This window comes from Nerophis lumbriciformis, linkage group LG14 (assembly GCF_033978685.3).
Source record: "Nerophis lumbriciformis linkage group LG14, RoL_Nlum_v2.1, whole genome shotgun sequence".
Classification (NCBI taxonomy): Eukaryota; Metazoa; Chordata; class Actinopteri; order Syngnathiformes; family Syngnathidae; genus Nerophis; species Nerophis lumbriciformis.
In genome coordinates, this window is record NC_084561.2 from 26,986,324 (window position 1) to 27,011,817 (window position 25,494).

The 25,494-nt window shown below is 38.7% G+C and overlaps 1 protein-coding gene across 6 annotated transcripts in view; it reads right to left on the minus strand.

The window, feature by feature from the left end:
- The window catches only part of lrp8 (low density lipoprotein receptor-related protein 8, apolipoprotein e receptor), a 447,631-nt gene that overhangs the window by 236,897 nt on the left and 185,240 nt on the right, over nt 1-25,494 (minus strand). For all 6 annotated transcript variants that reach the window (XM_061975707.2, XM_061975706.2, XM_061975705.2 and 3 more), the window contains exon 3: nt 2,411-2,533. In XM_061975707.2, the coding sequence (XP_061831691.2) occupies nt 2,411-2,533 (123 nt within the window). The remainder of the gene's footprint in view (nt 1-2,410; nt 2,534-25,494) is intronic.

Genomic DNA, 25,494 nt, shown 5'->3' on the forward strand with positions numbered 1-25,494 from the left:
TTTTGAATTGTTGCTATTTTTAGAATATTTAAAAAAAATCATATGTACCCCTTGGCATACCTTCAAGTACCCCTAGGGGTACGCATACCCCCATTTGAGAACCACTGGTCTAAGGTAAACCCTGATATTATATATATATATATATATATATATATATATATATATATACAGTCGTGGTCAAAAGTTTACATTCAATTGTAAAGAACATAATGTCATGGCTGTCTTGAGTTTCCTTTTTTTTTTTTACAACTCTTATTTTTTGATAGAGTGAATGGAGCACATACTTGTTGGTCACAAAAAACATTCATGAAGTTTGGTTCTTTTATGAATTGATTATGGGTCTACTGAAAATGTGACCAAATCTGCTGGGTCAAAAGTATACATACAGCAATGTTAATATTTGGTTACATGTCCCTTGGCAAGTTTCACTGCAATAAGGCACTTTTGGTAGCCATCCACAAGCTTCAGGTGGAATTTTTGATCACTCCTCTTGACAAAATTGGTGCAAGTCAGCTAAATGTGTTGGTTTTCTGACATGGACTTGTTTCTTCAGCATTGTCCACACATTTAAGTCAGGACTTTGGGAATGCCATTCCAAACCCTTAATTCTAGCCTGATTTAGACATTCCTTTACCACTTTTGGCGTATGTTTGGGGTCATTGTCCTGTTGGAACACCCAACTGTGCCCAAGACCCAACCTCCGGGTTGAGGATTTTAGGTTGTCCTGAAGAATTTGGAGGTAATCCTCCTTTTTCATTGTTCCATTTACTCTCTGTAAAGCACCAGTTCCATTGGCAACAAAAAAGGCCCAAAGCATAATACTACCACCACCATGCTTGGCGATAGGTTTGGCGTTCCTGAGGATTCCTGGGATTAAAGGCCTCACCTTTTCTCCTCCAAACACACTGCTGGGTATTGTGTCAGCTCAATTTTTGTTTAATCTGACCACATAACTTTCCTCCAGAAGGTCTTATCTTTGTCCATGTGATGCACCAATTTTGTCAAGAGGAGTGGTCAAAAATTCAACCAGAAGCTTGCCAGAAGCTTGTGGATGGCTACCAAAAGCACCTTATTGTAGTGAAACTTGCCAAGGGACATGTAACCAAATATTAACATTGCTGTATGCAAACTTTTGACGCAGCAGATTTGGTCACATTTTAAGTAGACCCATAATAAATTCATAAAAGAACCAAACTTCATGAAAGTTTTTTGTCACCAACAAGTATGTGCTTCAATCACTCTATCACAAAAAAATAAGAGTTGTAGAAATTATCGGAAACTCAAAACAGCCATGACATTATGTTCTTTACAAGTATATGTAAACTTTTGACCACGACTGTGATAGAGATATATATATATATATATATATATATATATATATATATATATATATATATATATATATATATATATATATATATATATATATATACATATATATACATATATATATATATATATATACATATATATATATATATATATATATATATATATATATATATATATATATGTGTATATATATATATACACATACATACATATATATAGGTGTGTGTGTATATATATATATGTGTATAGGTATGTGTGTGTGTATATAATACACACACACACAAACACGCACACACTGGCGTGTGACATAAAAAACACAAAAAGGAAGTGACCAAAGAAAGTATTTCTAAATATACATGTGTTTTGCTTTTCATGTTGTTTGCGCACATATATCATGGCCAGTTATGATATACACCCCACCACCACACACACACACATTTTATTAGAAGTTGTGTTAAAACATCTCTGCCTTTACAAATACAATAATCAACAATGTTGCTACTTGCTTGCCCAGTGAATGTATACTTGTCTATTTGTTGTATGTTTAGAGAGCTAACAACTGCCAAAGACAAATTCCTTGTATATGCAAGTATACTTGGCCAGATAAACCTGATTCTGATTGTGAGCTTGACACTGCAAGAGGTAATATTTCAACAAAATGTTGTTGCTATAGTTTGCACTGTCGGGAGACTCTTTGACGAGGGCCTCTTTGCAGGCTCTAATGATGTGTCTTAACCAGACATTAAAATACATTCTATATACATTTTATTAAATCATTTACTCCAGTATATACAAACTTCTAATTGTGGCATGTAGAATTACGCTTTTCTTTATAAGTATAATAATTAGGGGTACTTGTGCGATTAAACAATTCATACATATGCAGTTTGAGTAGGATGTGTGTGCACATACTGAGTGTGTGCATGTGTGTGTGTGTGTGTGTGTGTGTGTGTGTGTGTGTGAAGTGACCTCCCAGACTGTGTGCATGGCCTATCCCCTGTCTGTGTTGGCATCCATGTCTTTGTAACGTTTGTTTGTTTCCATGCGTTTGTCACAGCGTGTCTGCTCAGCTACTTACTGCAGATTGCGTCAGCCTCATCAGAACCATCTGCACACTCCTGTTCTCCATCGCAGCGCCACCTAGCGGGAACACACTGTCCATTTTTGCAGGCAAAGTCTGTGGTTGCACATGTCTTCTTGGCTGTTGAGACAAGGGGAAACACGCATTAATGGATGTGGAGCTCAGATGATTGAGTTAAAGGCCTACTGAAATGCAATTTTCTTATTTAAACGGGGATAGCAGGTCCATTCTATGTGTCATACTTGATCATTTCGCGATATTGCCATATTTTTGCTGAAAGGATTTAGTAGAGAACATCGACGATAAAGTTCGCAACTTTTGGTCGCTGATAAAAAAGCCTTGCCTGTACCGGAAGTAGCAGACGAGTAGCGTGACGTCACAGGTTGTGGAGCTCCTCACATCTGCACATTGTTTACAATCATGGCCACCAGCAGCGAGAGCGATTCGGACCGAGAAAGCGACGATTTCCCCATTAATTTGAGCGAGGATGACAGATTCGTGGATGAGGAAAGTGAAAGTGAAGGACTAGAGCGCAGTGGGAGCGATTCAGATAGGGAAGATGCTGTGAGAGGTGGGTGGGACCTGATATTCAGCTGGGAATTACTAAAACAGTAAATAAACACAAGACATATATATACTCTATTAGCCACAACACAACCAGGCTTATATTTAATATGCCACAAATTAATCCCGCATAACAAACACCTCCCCCCTCCCGTCCATATAACCCTCCAATACAACTCAAACACCTGCACAACACACTCAATCCCACAGCCTAAAGTACCGTTCACCTCCCCAAAGTTCATACAGCACATATATTTCCCCAAAGTCCCCAAAGTTACGTACGTGACATGCACATAGCGGCACGCGATCAAATGTTTGGAAGCCGCAGTTGCATGCGTACTCATGGTACCGTGTCTGCGCATCCAACTCAAAGTCCTCCTGGTAAGAGTCTCTGTTGTCCCAGTTCTCCACAGGCCAATGGTAAAGCTTGACTGTCATCTTCCGGGGATGTAAACAATGAAACACCGGCTGTGTTTGTGTTGCTGCAGTCGGCCGCAATACACCGCTTCCCACCTACAGCTTTCTTCTTTGCTGTCTCCATTGTTCATTGAACAAATTGCAAAAGATTCACCAACACAGATGTCCAGAATACTGTGAAATTTTGCGATGAAAACAGACACCATGCTGTTCCAAAATGTCCTCTACAATCCGTGACGTCACGCGCTGACGTCATCATACCGAGACGTATTCAGCAGGATATTACGCGCAAAATTTAAACTTGGACTTTAGTAAGCTAACCCGGCCGTATTGGCTTGTGTTGCAATGTTAAGATTTCATCATTGATATATAAACTATCAGACTGCGTGGTCGGTAGTAGTGGGTTTCAGTAGGCCTTTAAATACATATATTTAGCCATTGGATGTGACAAACACAATGTTAAGTGCAACGTGTGTTATATATAACGATATATATGCGACAGAACGCCAGAGAGAACTTTTCTGATTCACCTATCCTACTGACAGTGAGTGTCCTCTGCAGTGGGGTTTTGTGGTTTGCATACACAGTGCTTTTTGGTACCAAAATCTGTAACTCTGACAGAATAAATACACCAAAAACAAATGCAGAGGACGGTGGTTCTCAGGAAAATATAATAAAACCCTGAATCAATCACAAATGCCTTCGTTCTAAAGTTAGTTTGCAAAACGAGAGAAAACTGATATATTGGCGGACGATAATTACGGAAATTGAACTTTTCTGATGCTGACAACATTGGCACTTATTTCATGGTTTTGGACTTTTAAATGATGTAAAATTGCCCTCAAAATAGACAGTAGTGATTTAAGGCTTCTCTTCTAACGAGTTTCAGCACATTTTGGAAAGCCTACTTTCAGCTCCACAACGTAGACAGGCCTGCTTCAGCCTTCTAACGTCACCTACAGAGGACTGGGGGCAATTTTGTATTGCATAATTTGTGTTTAGGTATTATCTTTATCCCAAATCATGATATTGCAAAGCCACATTTTTAAAGGATATAGCAAATATGGCTGCCAGATGCATTAGTGCGGGTTGTAGCAATACAACAAAAGAGGAGGTCAGCCTGCGTACATTTCCAAATGATGGGAATATAAGAGAAAGTATGGATCCTCTCCAGTCAAATTGATGCACGTAAAATGAGACGGACTAAGCGAGAGGAGTGTAATTTACAGTGTTTGTTTTAATAATTCTGACTTTGAAGAAGAAGAGTTTTGGTCCAAAAAAATTTATGGAAAAAAATGAAAAGACTCAAGCTAAATGCAAACCCAAAAATGAGGAGCACCCTCAGAACCTGCGTAATATTAGAGGAAGAAGAAAAGACCCAGAGCTCAAAAACGATGTTTGATATTTTGCATCCTCTTCTACTGATGTTTTACTCAAGATGCTTGAGGAAATGCTGAAAGAGCATGAGGAAACACAGGCTACGGTGTCTATGGAAGAGCAGGCAAGTTCGGAAAAGGTGATTGTTTTTTTTCCCGATTTGCTCATAATGTTGATAACAGTTTTGAAGTAATCATGGACCAGATTGACAAAAACATGCAATTAAGTACATATTAGTATTACATGCCTTTATCTGCACTGTCTATGCGGGGAAATGGGAATTGTTATTGTTATTCTATCCATTCATCCATTTTCTACCGCTTGTCCCTTTTGGGGTGGTGGGGGGTGCTGGAGCCTATCTATTTGTTGGTATATTAATTTATACATACCGTATTTTAGCTATATTTTGATTAGAATGATGAATGAAAATGTTTCCTAGAGTTGTGTCATTGTAAAGGTCTGCATAGGTGCAACAACATTTGACATTTGTTGTTCTTTATCACAAAGTTCAGACTGATTTCAGCCAAGTAATGAACTACACGTTGCCTCTCTAGCTTCCTGATGCAATTAACCTTTAAATTACAAATCTTCTAAACGATTGATTAATCAATTATTACACCCATCCCTAGCTAAAATACTTGATGAATACTCTCTAATGGATGGACACTCAATTGAGGACCTATTTCAGGCAAGTTGTAATTTACACACATGTTGTTTTCTACATTCTAAGTCATGAGTAGTAGCAGTGTGAGTCTAGGAAGGATACATTCATGGGAAACACAGAAAAGACAGAGAAAAATGAGAGACGAAAAGAACTGAGGGGCGGAGAAAAAAAGTATGAGAAATAACAAGGGATATGGATTGTCCTTCACATTGTTGCGATCTGCTAAAGAACTAAAAACCGCCGCATGTCAGGAAAGAATGACAGAGGCCGTTAATCAGTGAGCTGAGTTTGAACAGCCATGAGTGCGCGGAAAATACGTGAAAGTCCACATGCAACGGTGTGAGTGCATTCGTCTCTGTGAAAAAGAGTAAGGTGGACAGATAAAATATTGGTCTTGTGAAGAGATTAAAAGCCCCTTCAGTTTCTCAATAGGCAGGAAATTATTCAGGAGAAAAGACCAGAATACAACTACATTTAACACAGGCTGTGAATACAGAATTGTCCCCCATTTTCCTTAAAAGTCGACGTTTCAGGTGTGTATCAAAACATTTGTTTCATTGGCGATATCGTACGATTGAGTCTGCCTTGACCCAAAAACTGACATTATTTGCATTTTATATTTTCCATCATTGACGAGTCAGTTCAATTTTAAGGTTGGCGGGCGGAAATTTGGCCAAATAGTTTTTAATAAGTTTTTGCAAATTTATTCTAAATTTATAGATGTATATAGATAATCATTTACTATACACTTAGACCCTATACCCCATTTTGGTTGCCTTTGACACCCATTGTAAAACATATATTTCAATATTCTCAAAAACCTGACATCTTATAGTGCTTTTACCACAAATGCTGAATGGAAACGTCTCCCTTTCGAAATACGAGAAAAAATTGCGCAGTGTTTTTGCATTGTTGTTTATTTAAATTGAAAAATCTGCCAACAAACGATTGAAATGCAGTGATCAATGACCGTGGTGGGTTGGTTTTGCTACAGTGAGGTGTGTGAATATGTTTATGAAGACATCAATCAATCAATTCCTTTATTGTCATTGTCATAATAACACTTAAGTCATACATGTCAACGAGATTTAGTTTGAGCTTTGTCCAGCGGCATAGAAACTGCATTGAAGTGCAGGTTGACCATAGTTTACAGTTTAGCATTATTAGGAAGATGGCGAATAGAGGGGTGTGGGGGTGGGAACAGTCGGATGTCTGATGGGTGTTATGTTGATGTTGAAGCAATGCAATGTCCAGAGCACAATTATTGAGGTGGTGAAGAGTGAGGTAATAAGATGGTCCGGGGCAGCAAAGGGGCAGGCTGTTCATTTAGCAGTCTCACAGCCTGGGGATACAGACTGCGAGACATTCTGGTGGTCCTGGCGCAAATCGATCTATACCTCCTTCCAGAGGGTAGCAGGTTGAAGAGGCCATGGACTGGGTGGTATCTGTCCTTCAGGATGTTGTGTACTCGCTTTAGGCAGCGAGTTGTGTACATGGCACTCATCTCTGGGAGTATCGTCCTTGTAATTTTCCCCGCCGCTTTAACCACTCGCTGGAGGGCCTGTTGGTTCACTTTAGTGCAGCTAGCAAACCACACTAAACAGCCTTAAGTGAGGACACTGCTGATGGCACAGTTGTAAAAGTTTACCATTGATTTCTGCCGAATGTACATTTTCTGTAGATTGTGTGTATATGTGCAAAGGCACCACATATTTTTTGTGTCTACAATGCAACCACACAATTTCCCCATTGTGAGATGATTACAGCCATCTTCCTTCCATCCATCCATTTTCTACTCCTTGTCACTTACGGGGTCGCGGGGGGTGCTGGAGCCTATCTCAGCTGCACACGGGCAGAAGGCGGGATACAACCTGGACAAGACGCCACCTTATCCTAAATAAACTAGATGATGACAGATGATGTGGTTATCTAACTTGAAATGCATAGTCTTCGTTATTTACTGAACTTAAAAACAAACGTTCAGTTTCACCAAAAATACTGATGCCATTATTTATTTGGCTTTGTTATTTACCTTTGCGTGCAAATGTGAATATATTTTGTGTGTGTGTGTCTGTAAAAATTATAAACAATTACTAAAACCTTTTAGCAGAGTGCATCAACGAGCAAACCCTGCAAGTAGAAAAAAAAACATGCTTTCTCAGAGCCAGTGTTTGTATAGCTCTCCTCTTCATTCATTGGACGTGTGGCTGAGAAAGTTCATGCAGGGGAATGTTTGAAGTAAGATAAACTTGCCAAAATTTCCGTCAGCTCATTATAGTCAAATAAAGGACTACAATGCTTGCAAAGGGGCTGTGGAACACTTAGACTAGGTAAGCACAATTATGCTTCAATTCTTTATTTTATTTTCTGTTAGTATAAATAGTAGTGTATTGTCTTTATTTATATGTTGGTTAGTTGTGGTTTGTTTTTTTGGTGGTATTAGATGACAGAGGAGGAAGGAAGAATCTTTACTATCACTGTCACTGTATAATGTATCATTATTTGAAATAAAGTACATTTGTTTTTGTATCAAAGCAATAAAAGGATGTTTTTCAACTGATGTAATCTGATCTTTTTTTGCAGGTCTGTGCCACTTACTTCTGCCACTGAAAGTCACGCAGGTGGCCCGCAAGATATACATGTCATGCTACAATGCATATGTACTTTTTACGTCTGTGGATCGTAAATGGAACAGCACCAGGTGCTACAGGAGCCGTCTATTTTTGGAGGACATAGGGAGAGCGCTCATTGCCCTAGCAGTGGAGAGGAGACGGCGTCTCCCAAGGGAACAATGAATGTTTGTTCTTGCCTGATGGTAACGCAGGCAGTGCTTCTTGTGCCCCCTGCACAAAGGAATGGCGAACCAGTGCACCAAATGTGAAAGGTTTATTTGTAAACAGCAGAAGAAATATGTCTGTGACTTTTGTTAATAAATACAGTATAGACTTAGACTTCCTTTTTATTGTCATTCAAATTTGAAATTTACAGCACAGATAAGAACGACATTTCGTTACATAAGCTCATGGTACTGCAGGATAAAAAAGCAATAAGGTGCATATATAAATAATATATATAATATATATATAAAATAAATAAATATATATAAATAATATATATAATATATATATAAAATAAATAAATATATATGTATATAATATATATAAATAGATTACTGTACAGATAAATATATTGCACTTTTTCACATGCGTCCACGTTTATGGATGTATGTTATATTGTCGTTTTTATTCCAGCGAGTTAATCCATTTTGGGGGGAGTTGAGGGGATTTTTATGATGCGTTCAAGAGTCTTACGGCCTGAGGGAAGAAGCTGTTACAGAACCTGGAGGTTCTGCTTCGGAGGCTGCGGAACCTCTTTCTAGAGTCCAGCAGTGAAAACAGTCCTTGGTGGGGGTGGGAGGAGTCTTTACAGATTTTCTGAGCCCTGGTCAGGCAGCTGCTTTTTGCGATCTCCTGGATAGGAGGAAGAGGAGTCCTGATGATCTTTTCCGCCGTCCTCACCACTCTCTGGAGAGACTTCCAGTCTGAGGCATTGCAGGCTCCAGTCCAGACAAAGATGCTGTTCGTCAACAGGCTCTCTATAGTGCCTCTGTAGAATGTGCTGAGAATGGGGGGAGGCTCTTTTCATCTGACGCAAAAAGTGCATGCGCTACTGAGCTCTTTTTACAAGAGCTCCGGTGTGTAGGGACCAGGTTATATTGTCAGTTATCTGCACCCCCAGGAACTTGGTGCTGCTTAACATCTCCACCGCTGTGCCGTTGATGGAGAGTGGAGCGTGGCTGGACTGGTGCTTCCTGAAGTCAACGATGATCTCCTTGGTCTTGTTGATATTCAGGACCAGGTTGTTGGTTCTGCACCAGTCAACCAGATGTTCCACCTCTTCCCTGTAGTCCATGTCGTTGTTGTCACGGATGAGGCCCACTACTGTCGTGTCGTCCGCATACTTCACAATGTGGTTAGTAGTGGACCTGGCACAGCAGTCATGGGTCATCAATGTGAACAGCAGTGGACTCAGGACGCAGCCCTGGGGGGAGCCGGTGCTCAAGGAGATGGCACTGGAGGTGTTGTTGCCCACTCTCACAGATTGGGGTCTGTCTGTATAAGTATCATTGTATAGCTCACGTTGAAAGTGTTGTTCTGTTCATGTTCTCTTGTGTTCAAATAAAACTGATGGTTTTTGTTACCATGTTTGTTGAGTTTTTGGTCAATTGATATTACATCACAATCAGTGTTACGAATTATTACCATTTCAAGGGTGCTGATATCTACAGTGCATCCGGAAAGTATTCACAGCACTTCACTTTTTCCACATTTTGTTATGTTACAGCCTTGTTCCAAAATGAATACATCCATTTTGCCCTCAAAATACTACAGACAATACCTATATACAATACAATGTGAAAAGTACTTTTTTTCCCCAAACTTATTAAAAATAAACACCCCCCGCGACCCAGAAAGGGACAAGCAGTAGAAAATGGATGGATTAAAAATAAATGTGATAAAAAATAAAAATTCACATGTTAAAGTTAAAATGTTAAAGTACCAATGATTGTCACACTACATAAGTATTCATAGTATTTGCTCAATACTTTGTTGATGCACCTTTGGAAGCAAATACAGCCTCAAGTATTTTTGAATACGATGCCACAAGCTTGGCACACTTATCCCTTGGGCAATTTTGCCCATTCCTCTTTCCAGCTTCTCCATCAGATTGGATGGGAAGCGTTGGTTTTCATTTAGGATGTCTCTGTACATTGCTGCATTTATCTTTTCCTCTATCCTGAATAGTCTCCCAGTTCCTGTCACTGACAAACATCCCTACAGCATGATGCTGCCACCACCATGCTTCACTGTGGGGATGTTATTGGGCTGGTGATGAGTGGTGCTTGGTTTCCTTCAAACACGATGGCTGGTATTTATGCCAAAGTGTTAAATGTTTGTCTCGTCAGGCCAGATCATTTTGTTTCTCATGGTTTGAGAGTCTTTCAGGTGCATTTTGGCAAACTTTTTACTAGGTAATGGCTGCCCCCTGGACACTATACCATACAGGCCTCATTGGTGGTTTGCTGCAGTGATGGTTGTCCTTCTGGAAGGTTCTCTTCTCTCCACAAAAGAATGCTGTAGCTGTGACAGAGTGACCATCGGGTTCTTGGTCACCTCCCTGACTAGACTAAGATGAATGCAGCAATGTATAGAGACATCCTGAATGAAAATCAACACTTCCCATCCAACCTGACGGAGCTTGAGAGGTGCTGCAAAGAGAAATGGGCAAAACTGCCCAAAGATACCGAAGGTGTGCCAAGCTTATGGCATCGTATTCAAAAGACTTGAGGCTGTAATTTCTGCCAAAGGTAAGTATTGCCAAGTATTAAGCAAAGGCTGTGATTTGTTTTTGTTTTTTTATTTGAATACATTTGCTTTAAAATAACCCATCTTTATTGGGTATTTATTGTCTGTAGAATTTTGAGGACAAACATTAATGTATTCCATTTTGGAATAAGGCTGTAACATCACTACATTTGGAAAAAGTGAAGCCCCGTGAATACTTGTCGCATGCACAGGAATGTCAAATATTCCACTTTGTAAAAACAGAATAAAACATAAAAGCCATTTAAAAAATAATAGAACCTTAATATGTATGTGTAGGTCTGAAGCTGCTGAAAAATGTGAAACGTTTAAAGTTGAAAAAAAAAACCCTATATGAATAACTTAACACTTTTAAGAGTGTGTCAGTTTTTCAGCTAAGAAGGGATAGTGTAAGTTTTTTGGAAAAAACGGTCATTGTTCCAAAATAATAAGGAATCAAAACTAGTGTTGTTATGAATCATTGACCTATTAAAGCAGAGCTCGGCAAATTAAGGCCCGGGGGCCACATGCGGCCCGTTAAGCTTTTCAGTCTGGCCTGTGGGACATTCCCAAATAATATTTTTTTAGATCTTTAAGATGGAAACTGTAGCTGCCATTATGATGTGCAGTGATGTTTTCTAATGAGTCTTGAACTATACAAAGTATTTCAATGGTTGGAATCTGCGCTTATGGACGATATACCAGTTACTATGGTAATCTAATTAGTTACTATGGTAATTTACGTCACAGCAGCTCAGACGAGGCACCAAGCAGTGTGGGCGGGAAGCGTTTCCACAGACGCGGAAGGACCTTTCACAACAAAGTTCTAAAGCTTAGTGATATATCACATTGTAGGTGAGTTTATTTTGTACCCTTCGCGTTCATATTTTACTGTTTGTTGCATTTTTGTTGCGTTTCACTTGCTTGTAAAATATGTCGATCGAAAGGGGGTGTGACATTCATATTTTGTCAATATTCAATGTTTTATCGTTCATAGAAAAAATTAAAATTCCATTACCTTTTTTAGGGCGGTCTGTCATAACGTTTTTAACATTCAATCAGATATTATTGTGAAGTTTTGTATTAGTGTCCCTAAAAATAGATATACCGGCCCCCAGACACATTTCTTTCTCTAAATGTGGCCCCCCGAGTCAAAATATTTGCCCAGGCCTGTATTAAAGGCATAAATTACCACACCTGAAGTTTCCCAATTTCCAACTTGTTTTTGGAAATATTGCATATTTTGTGTTTCCCATACTTGGTTTCCTTTTTTCTTATTATTTTTAAAGAGCATAAAAAATACAAAAAACATTTCAAATATTTAAAAACTTTATATCTATAGATAGGTATGTAGCAGTTGAAGAATGTAAAGCTTTTAAACAAAAAAAATATGTATACATACGATTTACACACTGAGCGTGTCTGTTTTTTGTCTCTTATAAGTTTAACATAGTTTTAAAATTAGGTCGACTCAATGGTTAAAGGCACAACTTACAGTTCCACAAAGGGCCTGCTTATATAAAAAAACAAAAGAAAAAAAGAAAAAATGTAAAGTTTTTTTTTTTTTTGCTTGTTCACAAATGAAACTTTATGGATCTATGTATCTTGTATCATGTATCTTGAGTAGCACAGCATGTACATACAGGTAAAAGCCAGTAAATTAGAATATTTTGAAAAACTTGATTTATTTCAGTAATTGCATTCAAAAGGTGTAACTTGTACATTATATTTATTCATTGCACACAGACTGATGCATTCAAATGTTTATTTCATTTAATTTTGATGATTTGAAGTGGCAACAAATGAAAATCCAAAATTCCGTGTGTCACAAAATTAGAATATTACTTAAGGCTAATACAAAAAAGGGATTTTTAGAAATGTTGGCCAACTGAAAAGTATGAAAATGAAAAATATGAGCATGTACAATACTCAATACTTGGTTGGAGCTCCTTTTGCCTCAATTACTGCGTTAATGCGGCGTGGCATGGAGTCGATGAGTTTCTGGCACTGCTCAGGTGTTATGAGAGCCCAGGTTGCTCTGATAGTGGCCTTCAACTCTTCTGCGTTTTTGGGTCTGGCATTCTGCATCTTCCTTTTCACAATACCCCACAGATTTTCTATGGGGCTAAGGTCAGGGGAGTTGGCGGGCCAATTTAGAACAGAAATACCATGGCCCGTAAACCAGGCACGGGTAGATTTTGCGCTGTGTGCAGGCGCCAAGTCCTGTTGGAACTTGAAATCTCCATCTCCATAGAGCAGGTCAGCAGCAGGAAGCATGAAGTGCTCTAAAACTTGCTGGTAGACGGCTGCGTTGACCCTGGATCTCAGGAAACAGAGTGGACTGACACCAGCAGATGACATGGCACCCTTTTTTGTATTAGCCTTAAGTAATATTCTAATTTTGTGACACACGGAATTTTGGATTTTCATTTGTTGCCACTTCAAATCATCAAAATTAAATGAAATAAACATTTGAATGCATCAGTCTGTGTGCAATGAATAAATATAATGTACAAGTTACACCTTTTGAATGCAATTACTGAAATAAATCAAGTTTTTCAAAATATTCTAATTTACTGGCTTTTACCTGTATATAATGTGCTCCATGATTGCACGTCTTTCAATTTCATCAGGTGTTTGAACAGGAACAATAATGACAATTCCACTTTAAGGGCTGTTTTTAATAGTTTGTGTTTGAAAATGTGTAAACAAGAGCCATTTTTATTTTATTTTCTCATGTAAACAGCCCCTGACGGGTTTGATTATAAATATATGTACATAAAACACAGAAAGAATGTAGCAAAGTTAAATTTTTTGACCTGAAAAAAAACAGGATTTATGAACAGTGCTACCTCAACATAAGAGTGTTTTGAGATAAGAGGTAATTTGTATGCCATTAGTTGGCTTAGCAAATGTCACAGTCAACCCTGTAAGATCCACCCAAAACATCTGGTTACTTGCTCGTATCAACTTATAGTTAAAGATGGATACAACTATACCTTCTAGCCATTGAAGGGAGAAAGTGAGTGTGAAGGACAGTGCTGAGAAGTGGATGATATTTATTGAATTAAAGAAATAAATAATCAAAAACATGACCCGACGAGTAAATACTGTATATTAATATACCATTCTTTCATAAAACTACTGCAGTTGTTGCATTACATACATTTTCTTTTTTCATAGAATATTTCCTATCTAAACGCTTTTTGATTTTTAAAGACATGTTACATGTTAAAATGTAATTCCATTTCATTTCAAAGTGCGAGGTTGACTCGGTCGCAGTAAAAATTAAGCACACAAACTGAGCTACTACTGTATTCACTTATTACAATGGCCTTGTTAAAAAGGCCATGTTTGACATTTGACCAGTGTTGGGTTAGTTACTGAAAACCAGTAACTAGTTACAGTTACTAGTTACTTCATTTCAAAAGTAACTCAGTTACCAACTCAGTTACTTAAACCAAAAAGAAATGTGTTACTGTGAAAAGTAACTATTTAGTTACTTATATATATTTTTTAATTTTTTTAAGGCCCCATTTAATGCCCTTTTAGCCTTCATTTCAGTACTGTTATTGCACTGGAGAATAATACAATCCGTTGATCAACTTGACATGCATTTGCATCACTGAACTCTGCTAAGCAATGTGGTCTACATACAACACACAAAGACAAAGATATGTTTCAAAGGGCCAATTTGTTTCAGACCAGAACAAATTGACAAAACTATTTTAAATAGCTGCAACATAACATACATAAGTAACAAACAGCATAATAACAACATAGCTGTAAACCAAGAAAGGCACACTACATACATAAAGCCTAACCAGGCTTTTTTTATCTCAAGGAATTCTGAAATAAAATCATGTCTGAAGCCCAGAACACTCTACACATTTCCCCACTTAGTTTAGAGAAAAGGAAATATTAGCCTGGCCCACTAGTATCCCTCTTTAGGTTTGTGAACTTTATAGTCTAAACATTTAGAGTGATGTGATAATCAAACACTCTAGAAGTCTAGAATGAAAGAGTATATAAGAGAATTGACAGAGTGTGTGTACCTTCAGTGTGCAGTGCCTCGTTAAAATCCAGCCGCTGTTGGAGGTGGAGGTGAAGTGTGTGTCTCTTTACTAGCTTCGTGGAAGCATGTTGTTTTTGTAGCTGTTTCAGCAGATTTGAATTGTGAGGATAGGATCTTTGATCCAAGACACAACTTACATTCAACTAAAATGTTCTTTTCTTTGTGGTCGATAAAAGAAACGTACTGAAAATATCTCCATTTTAAGAAACTCGGCTTCGGGGTTCGCCATGATGTCTTGTTAGTAGACACAGACACACCCCCTCCCACACACACACACATACACACACACACACACACACACACGTACACACCAGTGACGTGCAGTGAGGTTGATGGCTGGTGAGGCACTGACTTCATCACAGTCAGATTTACAAACATATGAACCCTAAAGAGTATCTTATTCACCATTTGATTGGCAGCAGTTAACGGGTTATGTTTAAAAGCTCATACCAGCAGTGCCAGCCCTGCTTGGCACTCAGCATCAAGGGTTGGAATTGGGGGTTAAATCACCAAAAATGATTCCCAGGTGCGGCGCCACTGCTGCCCACTGCTCCCCTCACCTCCCAGGGGGTGATCAAGGGGATGGGTCAAATGCAGAGGACAAATTTCATTACACCTAGTGTGTGTGTGACAATCATTGGTACTTTAACTTAACTTTAACTTTACACATACAAACTGTAGCACACAAAAAGCACATTTAATAAAAAAAACGTTATTATGGTCTTACCTTTACTTATAAATTAAGTCCATGCGCCGCAACTAAAGCCCTCACTTAAACTTTCCACGTGCAAGATTGAATCTATTTAAAAAAGTGTAACCGAGGGTTTATAAATGTCGCCTATACTGTATGAAACTACAAAATAACAAACACAGAGGCTCCAGTTTACACGAGGACCACTTTATTTACCTTCTTTCAAAAACCTCTGCAACGTGACATCACTTCCGCTCTTAGCGCCTTCAAAATAAGAGCTCAAGGCATATACTGTATAACAGCGCATAACAGGAACTTAACATCACAAAGAGGAAAGCCCATGAAAATAGGTTACAAAAGCCAAAAAGTGCAAAAACAATAATGTTTGTGTTGGAGGAGTTGTGAATTAGGTACACCTGCAGTCTGCAGGTGTATCTGCACAACAGGCCAGCAGTTAGCCGAGTCATTGCGCAATCCATGTTGCGGCACTGAGTGACGTGCCTCAACTGGCTGCTGTTCACCGCACCGTCTCTTCTCAGTATTTGAACGGCAAATGTGAAAATTCAGCGATTTTGAATAAATATAATCTAAAACTAGTGAAGTTAAATGGAAAATAACTTTATAGTATAATCACTGGATACATATAACAATTTAATTATTATTTTTTTGTCCCTGCAGTCATTCACAACTCCTCCAACACCAACATTATTGTTTTTGCACTTTTTGGCTTCTTATGAAATAATTTTTTTAAATAGATTCAATCTTGCACGTGGAAAGTTTAAGTGTGGGCTTTAGTTGATATAACAATTCTACGGCGGGGGTGCAGGAGGCGGGGCTACTGGAGCCTCAGCCAATGCGTCTTTTGCAGCCGTTTTATGATCGCTCAGCACAAGAAATATGTTACACACATACAGTTGTTGACAAAATACACTGTACATTATATACCTCAGCTAACTAAACTATGGAAATGTATAATATAGTTCATATAGCAATACGGTCTCACTGCACAGCAGGCCAGCAGTTAGCCGAGTCATTGCGCAATCCATGGTGAGGCACAACTGAGTGACGTGCCTCAACTGGCTGCTGTTCACCGCACCGTCTCTTCTCAGTATTTGAACGGCAAATGTGAAAATTCAGCGATTTTGAATAAAAATAATCTAAAACTGGTGAAGTTAAATGGAAAATAACTTTATAGTATAATCACTGGATACATATAACAATTACATTTTTTTTTTTTTCTTTTTAAATTTTTTTTCTTTCCATGATGGCAGATGAGGCCCCGCCTCACCTGCCTCTAGTGACTGCACGTCACTGGTACACACAGACAGCGCGCGGCGCGCCTCTTCCTTGTCGCCTCTTCCGCAGCGCTGCAATAAAACACTCAGATCTTCTCAGTTTCTAGCCGATACTACATAAAAAATAACGCAAAATAACGCAGTAACGCATCATGTAGTAACGGTAACTGAGTTACTGAATATAAAAAAGAACGCGTTAGATTACTATTTACCGCCGATAGTAACGGCGTTACAGTAACGCGTTACAAAGTAACGCGTTCGTCCCAACACTGCATTTGACACAATAAAAAAACCATCAACGTAATGTATTACATGATAACGTAAGGTGAGCATTTTTCTTCTGTTACACGGAATGGCCATTAAGACGTTTGCTGTGCCGTTCTTTTCCTGGTGCCAACCAAGCAATAAACTAACTTTCTTTTCCAGCCTTTAGAAAGAAAATAAGAAGTCAAATACAGCCCATCATTCATTGGTAGAGAATTGCTCAAAAACGACAAACGCTTCATGTAGAAAAGATAGCAGTGAATTCTGAACATACTGGTTTCACAATGCAATAGCTGTCATCTCCTAATTGTAAACAACTACTTCACTGCGGTTATATGGTCTCTCTTGTGTGTGTCTGCACACTCTCATAAAACATCTGTTTACACCTTCACTAGAGACATGTATCTGTTACTTGTTTTAAAAAAAACATACGCAATTTCTAACTTCTACGAGAAATAAGGAGAGTCTTTGTTTTACTCACTTTGCTTTGTTGGGGACTAATGTTAGGAGCTGACACAAGCTGTTTTGTAGAATAATCATCCACATTTTGCAGTGGATTTTAAAAGTGCAGTGAATTTTGATGCAGTACATGAATAGTATTATCAATCCACACACAAACTGGCACAAAGAAAATTCTTATTTATGTTCGATACCTGGTAGCACACTAACTCTCATCACATGACCCCTTGAGCCAATATTGGTGTTCAATGTTTGAACATGTAGGAATAAGAACCACGAACACTACCGCACTGTACTGATAGGCGCATCAATAGATTGGTTCAGGTCTGGTGACGGCACATTGACTTTTTTGTTTAAAAATAGGAATATTTCACTAAAAGTGGCCAAGCTAGTTTAAGGTCAAAGGTTATATACCAAAGTTTCCCCAACATGTAATTGATTGTGGTGGTCTGCCACAGCAAAATAAAAGCCGCCACACCTTAAAACTGAGAGGTTTTATTTTACATGAACAATAATGAAAGTAATTTATAGATATGTTCACTTATTCTTCTGTTGTTTGATACTTTACATTAGTTTTGGATAGAGATGTCCGATATTATCGGTCGATAAATGCTTTAAAATGTAATATCGGAAATTATCGGTATCGGTTTCTAAATTATCGGTATCGGTTTCAAAAAGTAAAATGTATGACTTTTTAAAACGCCGCTGTGTACACGGACGTAGGGAGAAGTACAGAGCGCCAATAAACCTTGAAGGCACTGCCTTTGCGTGCCGCCCTAATTACATAATATCTACGACTTTTCACACACACAAGTGAATGCAACGCATACTTGGTCAACAGCCATACAGGTCACACTGAGGGTGGCCGTATAAACAACTTTAACACTGTTACAAATATGCGCCACACTGTGAACCCACACCGAACAAGAATGACAAACCATTTCGGGAGAACATCCGCACCGTAACACAACATAAACACAACAAAACAAATACCCAGAACCCCTTGCAGCACTAACTCTTCCGGGACGCTACAATATACACCCACTATAACCGCTATCCCCCACCTCAACCTCCTCATGCTCTCTCAGGGAGAGCATGTCCCAAATTCCAAGCTGCTGTTTTGAGGCATGTTAAAAAAAATAATGCACTTTGTGACTTCAATAATAAATATGGCAGTGCCATGTTGGCATTTTTTTCCATAACTTGTGTTGATTTATTTTGGAAAACCTTGTTACATTGTTTAATGCATCAAGTGGGGCATCACAACAAAATTAGGCATAATAATGTGTTAATTCCACGACTGTATATATCGGTATCGGTTGATATCGGAATCGGTAATTAAGAGTTGGACAATATCAGAATATCGGATATCTAGTAATTTATAAACCTACTTGTGCTGTATTGACTAGTGATTAGGGATGGGAATCGGAAAAAAAAAACGGCTCTTGTTCAGCACCGCTTTCCAGTTTATCAATTCCTTGGAATCGCTTGCCATTCTTTCCACACGATTCCCTGAACGGATCCTGCGGGTAGGGATGACGGTATTGCGCAATGTGCGTAGTGACGTCAGACAGCAACATGGCAGTGTTGTACAAAAAAATATTGCAACAGCGCAGGAGCTGGACGAAGTGGCTGGGGAGAGGGAAGTCTGCGCTTTCCTGCTTAGGCTGCTGCCCCCGCGACCCGACCTCGGATAAGCGGAAGAAGATGGATGGATGGATGGCAAGTTATGAGCCAATGTCATTATATTAGTTTCACCTTGTAAATATAAACACACCTTTGGACGGTATATTTTCTAGGCAGATGACAAAGATTCTTAAAAGTTTTAAAATGTTACGAAATGTTACATTCTTGTGTAATTTTCACATGTTTTATTTTGTTAAATTCTACAGAAAATTGTTTTTTAATTTATTTTCAAAAGTATTTTTCTATGCCATGTGCCTCTTAAGACCTCACTATTGGCTTTGTAAGGTCATGTTAGCTCTAAACAAAACAAAATTGATGCTAATCCATCTTTTTGTTATCGTTTTTTTCCCAAATAAGAATTGATAAGTGAACCAATAAAGAACCGAATCGTTAAGCAGAATCGAAAGGGGAATCGGAACCGGAAACATCTTACTAATTCCCATCCCTACTAGTGATGCACAAAAACAGTGGCTGCCGAAAAAAGACTTTGATCACCGAAACAGCACTGCTGAAACAGGATGTTGTGATGATGTAGGCAAGACATAAGAGAGGGAGCATGTCTGCGATGTGGACATACTTTAATACATCAAAGATATACACAATGTGCAATGCGCAAATATTAATAGGATTGGAGAAGTCTCTAGAAACTTAGAACATTCTCAAAAAAGTGCAGCATGTGTTGTTACATTGTACAAGGAGCAACAATTGGAAAATAGAGCAAAACTGTATCAGAAAAAATGTATGTTAATACTAATAACAGATTTGATTTTAAATGTATGTATATTTTTTAAGTCTTTACTGTATATGCATCAACACGGATTAAACAAATTATATGATCTACATGACATCCTGTTAAACACGGACACACCACACTTCTAGCCACACCCACATGGCCATATGTATAGTGTAAGTATAGTATAATGTACGTCCATGATTAGTTTTTTGCCTTATATCAGTGCATCATGCTTTCAGTCGTGTTTTAGGATTTCATTGCAAATTTTATTGTGGAACAGGCAGAACCCCCAAAACAATAAATACGGTGATTTTAAGCATGCATCCTTGGCCTCATATTAAAGATGGACTTAGCAATGCAAAAGCTGATGCAGACTTTAAAGTAAATGAGCCAAAGGCCTTCTTGGTGATGTCAGGCACTCAGACTTGACCCACATTGATTTACTAAACAGTCAGACATCGATATCACTATTACACACATAGACAAAAACATAGCTAGACACTTCCTCCCCTTTGCCCCAGATCCAACCCGACACTTCAATCACATCACACAATCAGACATGTATTCCCCTGAGCTGGGTCATCGTTTTAATGAACAGCTATCAATCGGAAAAACAGCCCACCCCACACACACTAAAACCTACACTACATCTGCACGTTGACTGAACAAAGCTCAGCACAGATGGCTGAGAGGATACAGAGGGGTGGTCCTGTCTTTAAATGCTGTTGTGTGACAGCAGTAAATATCGTAGTATTGAGAATCACTGGCGACAGTAAGAATTAGGGACGGGCGATACTGGCCAAAATCTATATTGCATTTTCTAGCGATAACATATATCACGATATGGTTATGAATGTTCTCATTCATCCAGGCCATTGTCATCTCAGGGCATTCAATCAATCGCAACTGGACTCTTTGGTTTGTCTTTGAAGACGTTTTGCTGCTCATCAGTTCGTGCTCATTGACTTTTACACTTCTGTTAAAATGTAAAACATACTTAATCTTATGTTGTATGGATACTTTACATTAGTTTTGGGCGAGACTAAAAATGTCGGTATCAATCCAATAAGAAGTTACAGGGGCCATACCAATGCTGATATTGATACTTCCAATTTTTAAGATCAGTGAACGATTCAATTTTTGATCACCATTATAATCAGAAATAAACGAAGGATGGCGGTGTACAATATTAAATATTTCTTTGATTATTCCCCTTATTTTATTTAAAGCCAATCGCTAGAAAGACCGCGTCCCACACAGGAAGTGACGTCAGAAAGAACGCGCCACAGCCAGCTTCATAATGAAGCGGTTTTGTAACTCGGAGCTAAGCATTGGAAATATGGAGGCGAGTCATCCAGACATGCCGTGTTTCTCCTTCCGTCTGTACAGACGCTAGTGGAATTCACACATGAATACCTTAAGAGAAAGCGATTGCAGCTATTTGGGATACAACACTTCTCAGACGGCAAGAGAACTTTCGAATGTCCAGGTCAGCTGTGATTCTGCTTAGCGAAAAACTTCGTCCATTTGTCGAAGGAGAGACAACGAGAATGCGGGCTCCCGTGGATGTGATAAAAAAAAAGGTAGCGTGTGCTTTGTATTACCTGGCTGTCGAGGGAAGACTGCGGAAAACACCGAATTATTTCGGACTGGCAAAGCAGACTGTATCAGTTATTGTCCGCCATGTATGTCGCGGACTCAACGTCTAGGTCCAGAGTATATACAGTCACCAAAAACAAATGGACAATGAAGGTGAAGGCAAAAGAGTGAGGAGTGTCCTGACCAGATATCTAGATCCCTAGTTTGATTGATGTAAAATGTTCTTTATCACATTGTTTACTTTCACGTGTCCAATAAAGATTTGATTAATTTATGATGACTCAGGTGTGATTCACTACAATAGGGCCCCACAGCACACTGGATTCTAGTTAATTGGAATACCACAACACTGTGGTATTTCAGTGTTGTGAAATACCACAACACTGGGATTCAGATAAATTTAATCTAAGAACTTGCACACAAAGCAACACTGGAGGTGACTATGGCGTGGACATTTCCCGTGCATGCGTACTAGGTCGCGTTGTGCCGGCGGACGGAGGGGGGCAGGGGGTCTTAAACGACCATTGTGTGTGTGTGTGTGTGTGGACAAGGAAAGGTGGGATTTATCATGGGGGCCTTAGAAGCGGCTTCGCACTTTGGAGGGACATTAGCAGTAGAGATGTGCGATAATATCGGCCTGCCGATATTATCGGCCGATAAATGCTTTAAAATGTAATATCAGAAATTATCGGTATCGTTTTTTTTTATTATCGGTATCGTTTTTTTAAAATAAATTAAATCAACATAAAAAACACAAGATACACTTACAATTAGTGTACCAACCCAAAAAACTTCCCTCCCCCATTCACACTCATTCACACAAAAGGGTTGTTTCTTTCTGTTATTGTCAAGCTTGGTAAAAAGGATAGGACTCAGATGCAGAGTAGGGAACTTTGACAGGCTTTTATTTTGACAGCTTCCTTTCACCTCCAAAGTCAAGGAATTACAATATCTATATTAACCAAAAAAAACTAATCGGCGAAAAAGGTTCCAAAAAATAGGAACAACCGAAAATCACTCCGAACGGAAGAAAACACAAAAGCAAAGACAAACTATAATTGGTGCCGCCGTATATGCTATAAAATGTATTCACAAAAAACACTCCAACAGAAGGAAGAAACAACAGCTATGAAAAATTCTACACTATCTAATCTAATAAAGTTTACCAAAAATTGTCACTCAAAAATTTGAGGAAAGAATGAAAAATAACTGATAACTCACCACTTCGGCTGAATAAACTAAATAACAAAAAATCACTCTGCTGAGGAGGAAGAAAGGACAACTCAAAAAAGCAACGAAGGGATTCAGGATCAAGGAACATAAGCACGAGACGAGGCAAGGTAAGGCAAGGCATGGGCATGGACATGGACATGGAGTCTAGAGAGCACGAATAAACGAGACAATCTGGCACAGAACAAAGGGAGGAGTGGGCTTATAAGACACATGAGGATAATGGGGAACAGGTGGAAACAATCAGGGAACAGGAATGACGTCAGACTGATGACACAAAAGGAAGGGCAAGTGACCTGAAACGAGAGGAGAGTTACTTTTCAAACTAAAACATGCAAATCACAAGACAGAAAAAATCAAGACTAGACATCCCTCACCACGGTGTGACAGTTATTAATATTCTGGTTCCTACATTATATATCAATATATATCAATACAGTCTGCAAGGGATACACATGATTGTGCGTGCTGCTGGTCCACTAATAGTACTAACCTTTAACAGTTCATTCTACTCATTTTCATTAATTACTAGTTTCTATGTAACTGTTTTTATATCGTTTTACTTTCTTTTTTATTCAAGAAAATGTTTTTAATCAATTTATCTTATTTATTTATTTATTTTTCTTTAAAAAGGACCTTATCTTCACCATACCTGGTTGTCCAAATTAGGCATAATAATGTGTTAATTCCACAACTGTATATATCGGTATCGGTTGATATCGGTATCGGTAATTAAGAGTTGGACAATATCGGAATATCGGATATCGTCAAAAGGCCATTATCAGACATCCCTAAAAATAATGTGTTAATTCCACGACTGTATACATCGGTATCGGTTGATATCGGTATTGGTTGATATCGGTATCGGTAATTAAAGAGTCGGACCAATATCGGATATCGGCAAAAAGCCATTATCGGACATCCCTAATTAGCAGCACTCGCTATCGAGGATGCATTTGTTGCAGTCAGATATTTGTATGACACGGCATTATGACAATATAATGGTAGTATTACAAGCTCTATCATGATATAATGATAGTATTAAAAGCTCTATGATCAGCAAAATGTGTATCATTGATATCGTATATTGTCTATAGCGAGCAACCTTAGTAAGAATTGTGTCACATTGCCTCCATCTTATTTAACTCTTGTTTTCTTTCTTTTTAAGAGTACTTGAAAGAATAGTCAGACCCATGTATTAACATTGTACAAATATATAGTGTACATCTGAAGCTTCCAGTCTGACTGCAGAGGTCAGGAGCCCCCTCTCATTACAGACTGCAGATGAATGACACTCTCAATGACCTGCAAGTGCAGAGCAGATCCTCATACATAGAGTGCAGACATACACACACCGCACACACACACACACACACACACATGTCCCACTGGGGCCATAGAACCAAATAAACTGTGGTAGGGGGCTACATTGTGCTACGAGTCTTCCCCTTCCCCCATATTACTCTCTCATGCATTAAACCATGTTATTGGTGTTTGAAAACATGTTTTCTCAAGATAGCATTCTTAAGTTTGACAGTGTGAATATTAATTTAAAACCAATTACCCCAATGCTTTTTTATGAAATAAAAATGATTAATCATGTTGATGTAGGGAGCAATTTTGTTTGCACATCCTAACAAGCTCTCTTGATAACAAAACAGTCATATTTTTATAATTATGCATTGTGTCATTTTTTAGTGGAACTGGCAGAAGCAAGGGAGGTTTTAGCCCCCCCTAAAAAACAAAAAAAAATGTTTTTAACAAGCAAACAAATGTTCCTGCTGGTTGTATGAATCGACGCTCACTGTGAGCCTTGTAATTCCTCTTTGCTGTACCATCGCCATTCATGTCCCAAACTGCACACACGCAGCGCACTGCTGGTCACATTACCACTGGGCTTATTATCAAAAATCATGCACCCGCTGAATGGATGGGCAGTGTGTGTGTGGGGGGTGGAGGGCGGGAGGATCCCGCTGAGCATCAGCAGACAAAAGAGAGAAGGAATTATCTTTATGCTGACAAGAAAAAGAAAAAAAAATGCTTTAAAATTCCAAATGGCTCGAGCTTGGAAGCAATAGAGACCCCTGGAAAGGTCACCAGGCATCAGAGAATTTGTGAATTTTACACACACACACACACACACAGAAAAATCATTAAGCACTCCTGTTTGAAACAGATTCAAAGGATGCTGCAGAAGGATTTTTTTTCCAAGGTGAAAAATACAAAGGGAATCTGCTACTTTGCATACCTTCGGCTTGCCAGAGGTGAGTGTGGATCTGTGATTGTTGTTTGTGACAAACTGACCCCGCCTCTTTCTGATCTCTTTGCTGCACAACAAAATGTTGTACAAGGGCTCCATTTTTAGTCTTCTCTGCCACGCTCATTTGATTTGTTCCTTAGCATCGCCTCTTCTCTTCACATTTTGACACACCCCCTCTCTCCTTCACCCCCTCCTTTGTTTGCTTGGCAAGTAGCCAGGTGGACCTTCCTTTGTCTGCTTGTTTATTAATGCTAAGGTTCAAAAATACATTTCAAGAACATACTGGATGAAGGAATTAAGTTTAGCATGAACGATACCCACCCAATTTTTATGTAATGTAAAAAGGAGTGTGTTGCCTTTAACAGAGTCTCCCCTTTACATTATTATTTAATATTTGGTGCAAA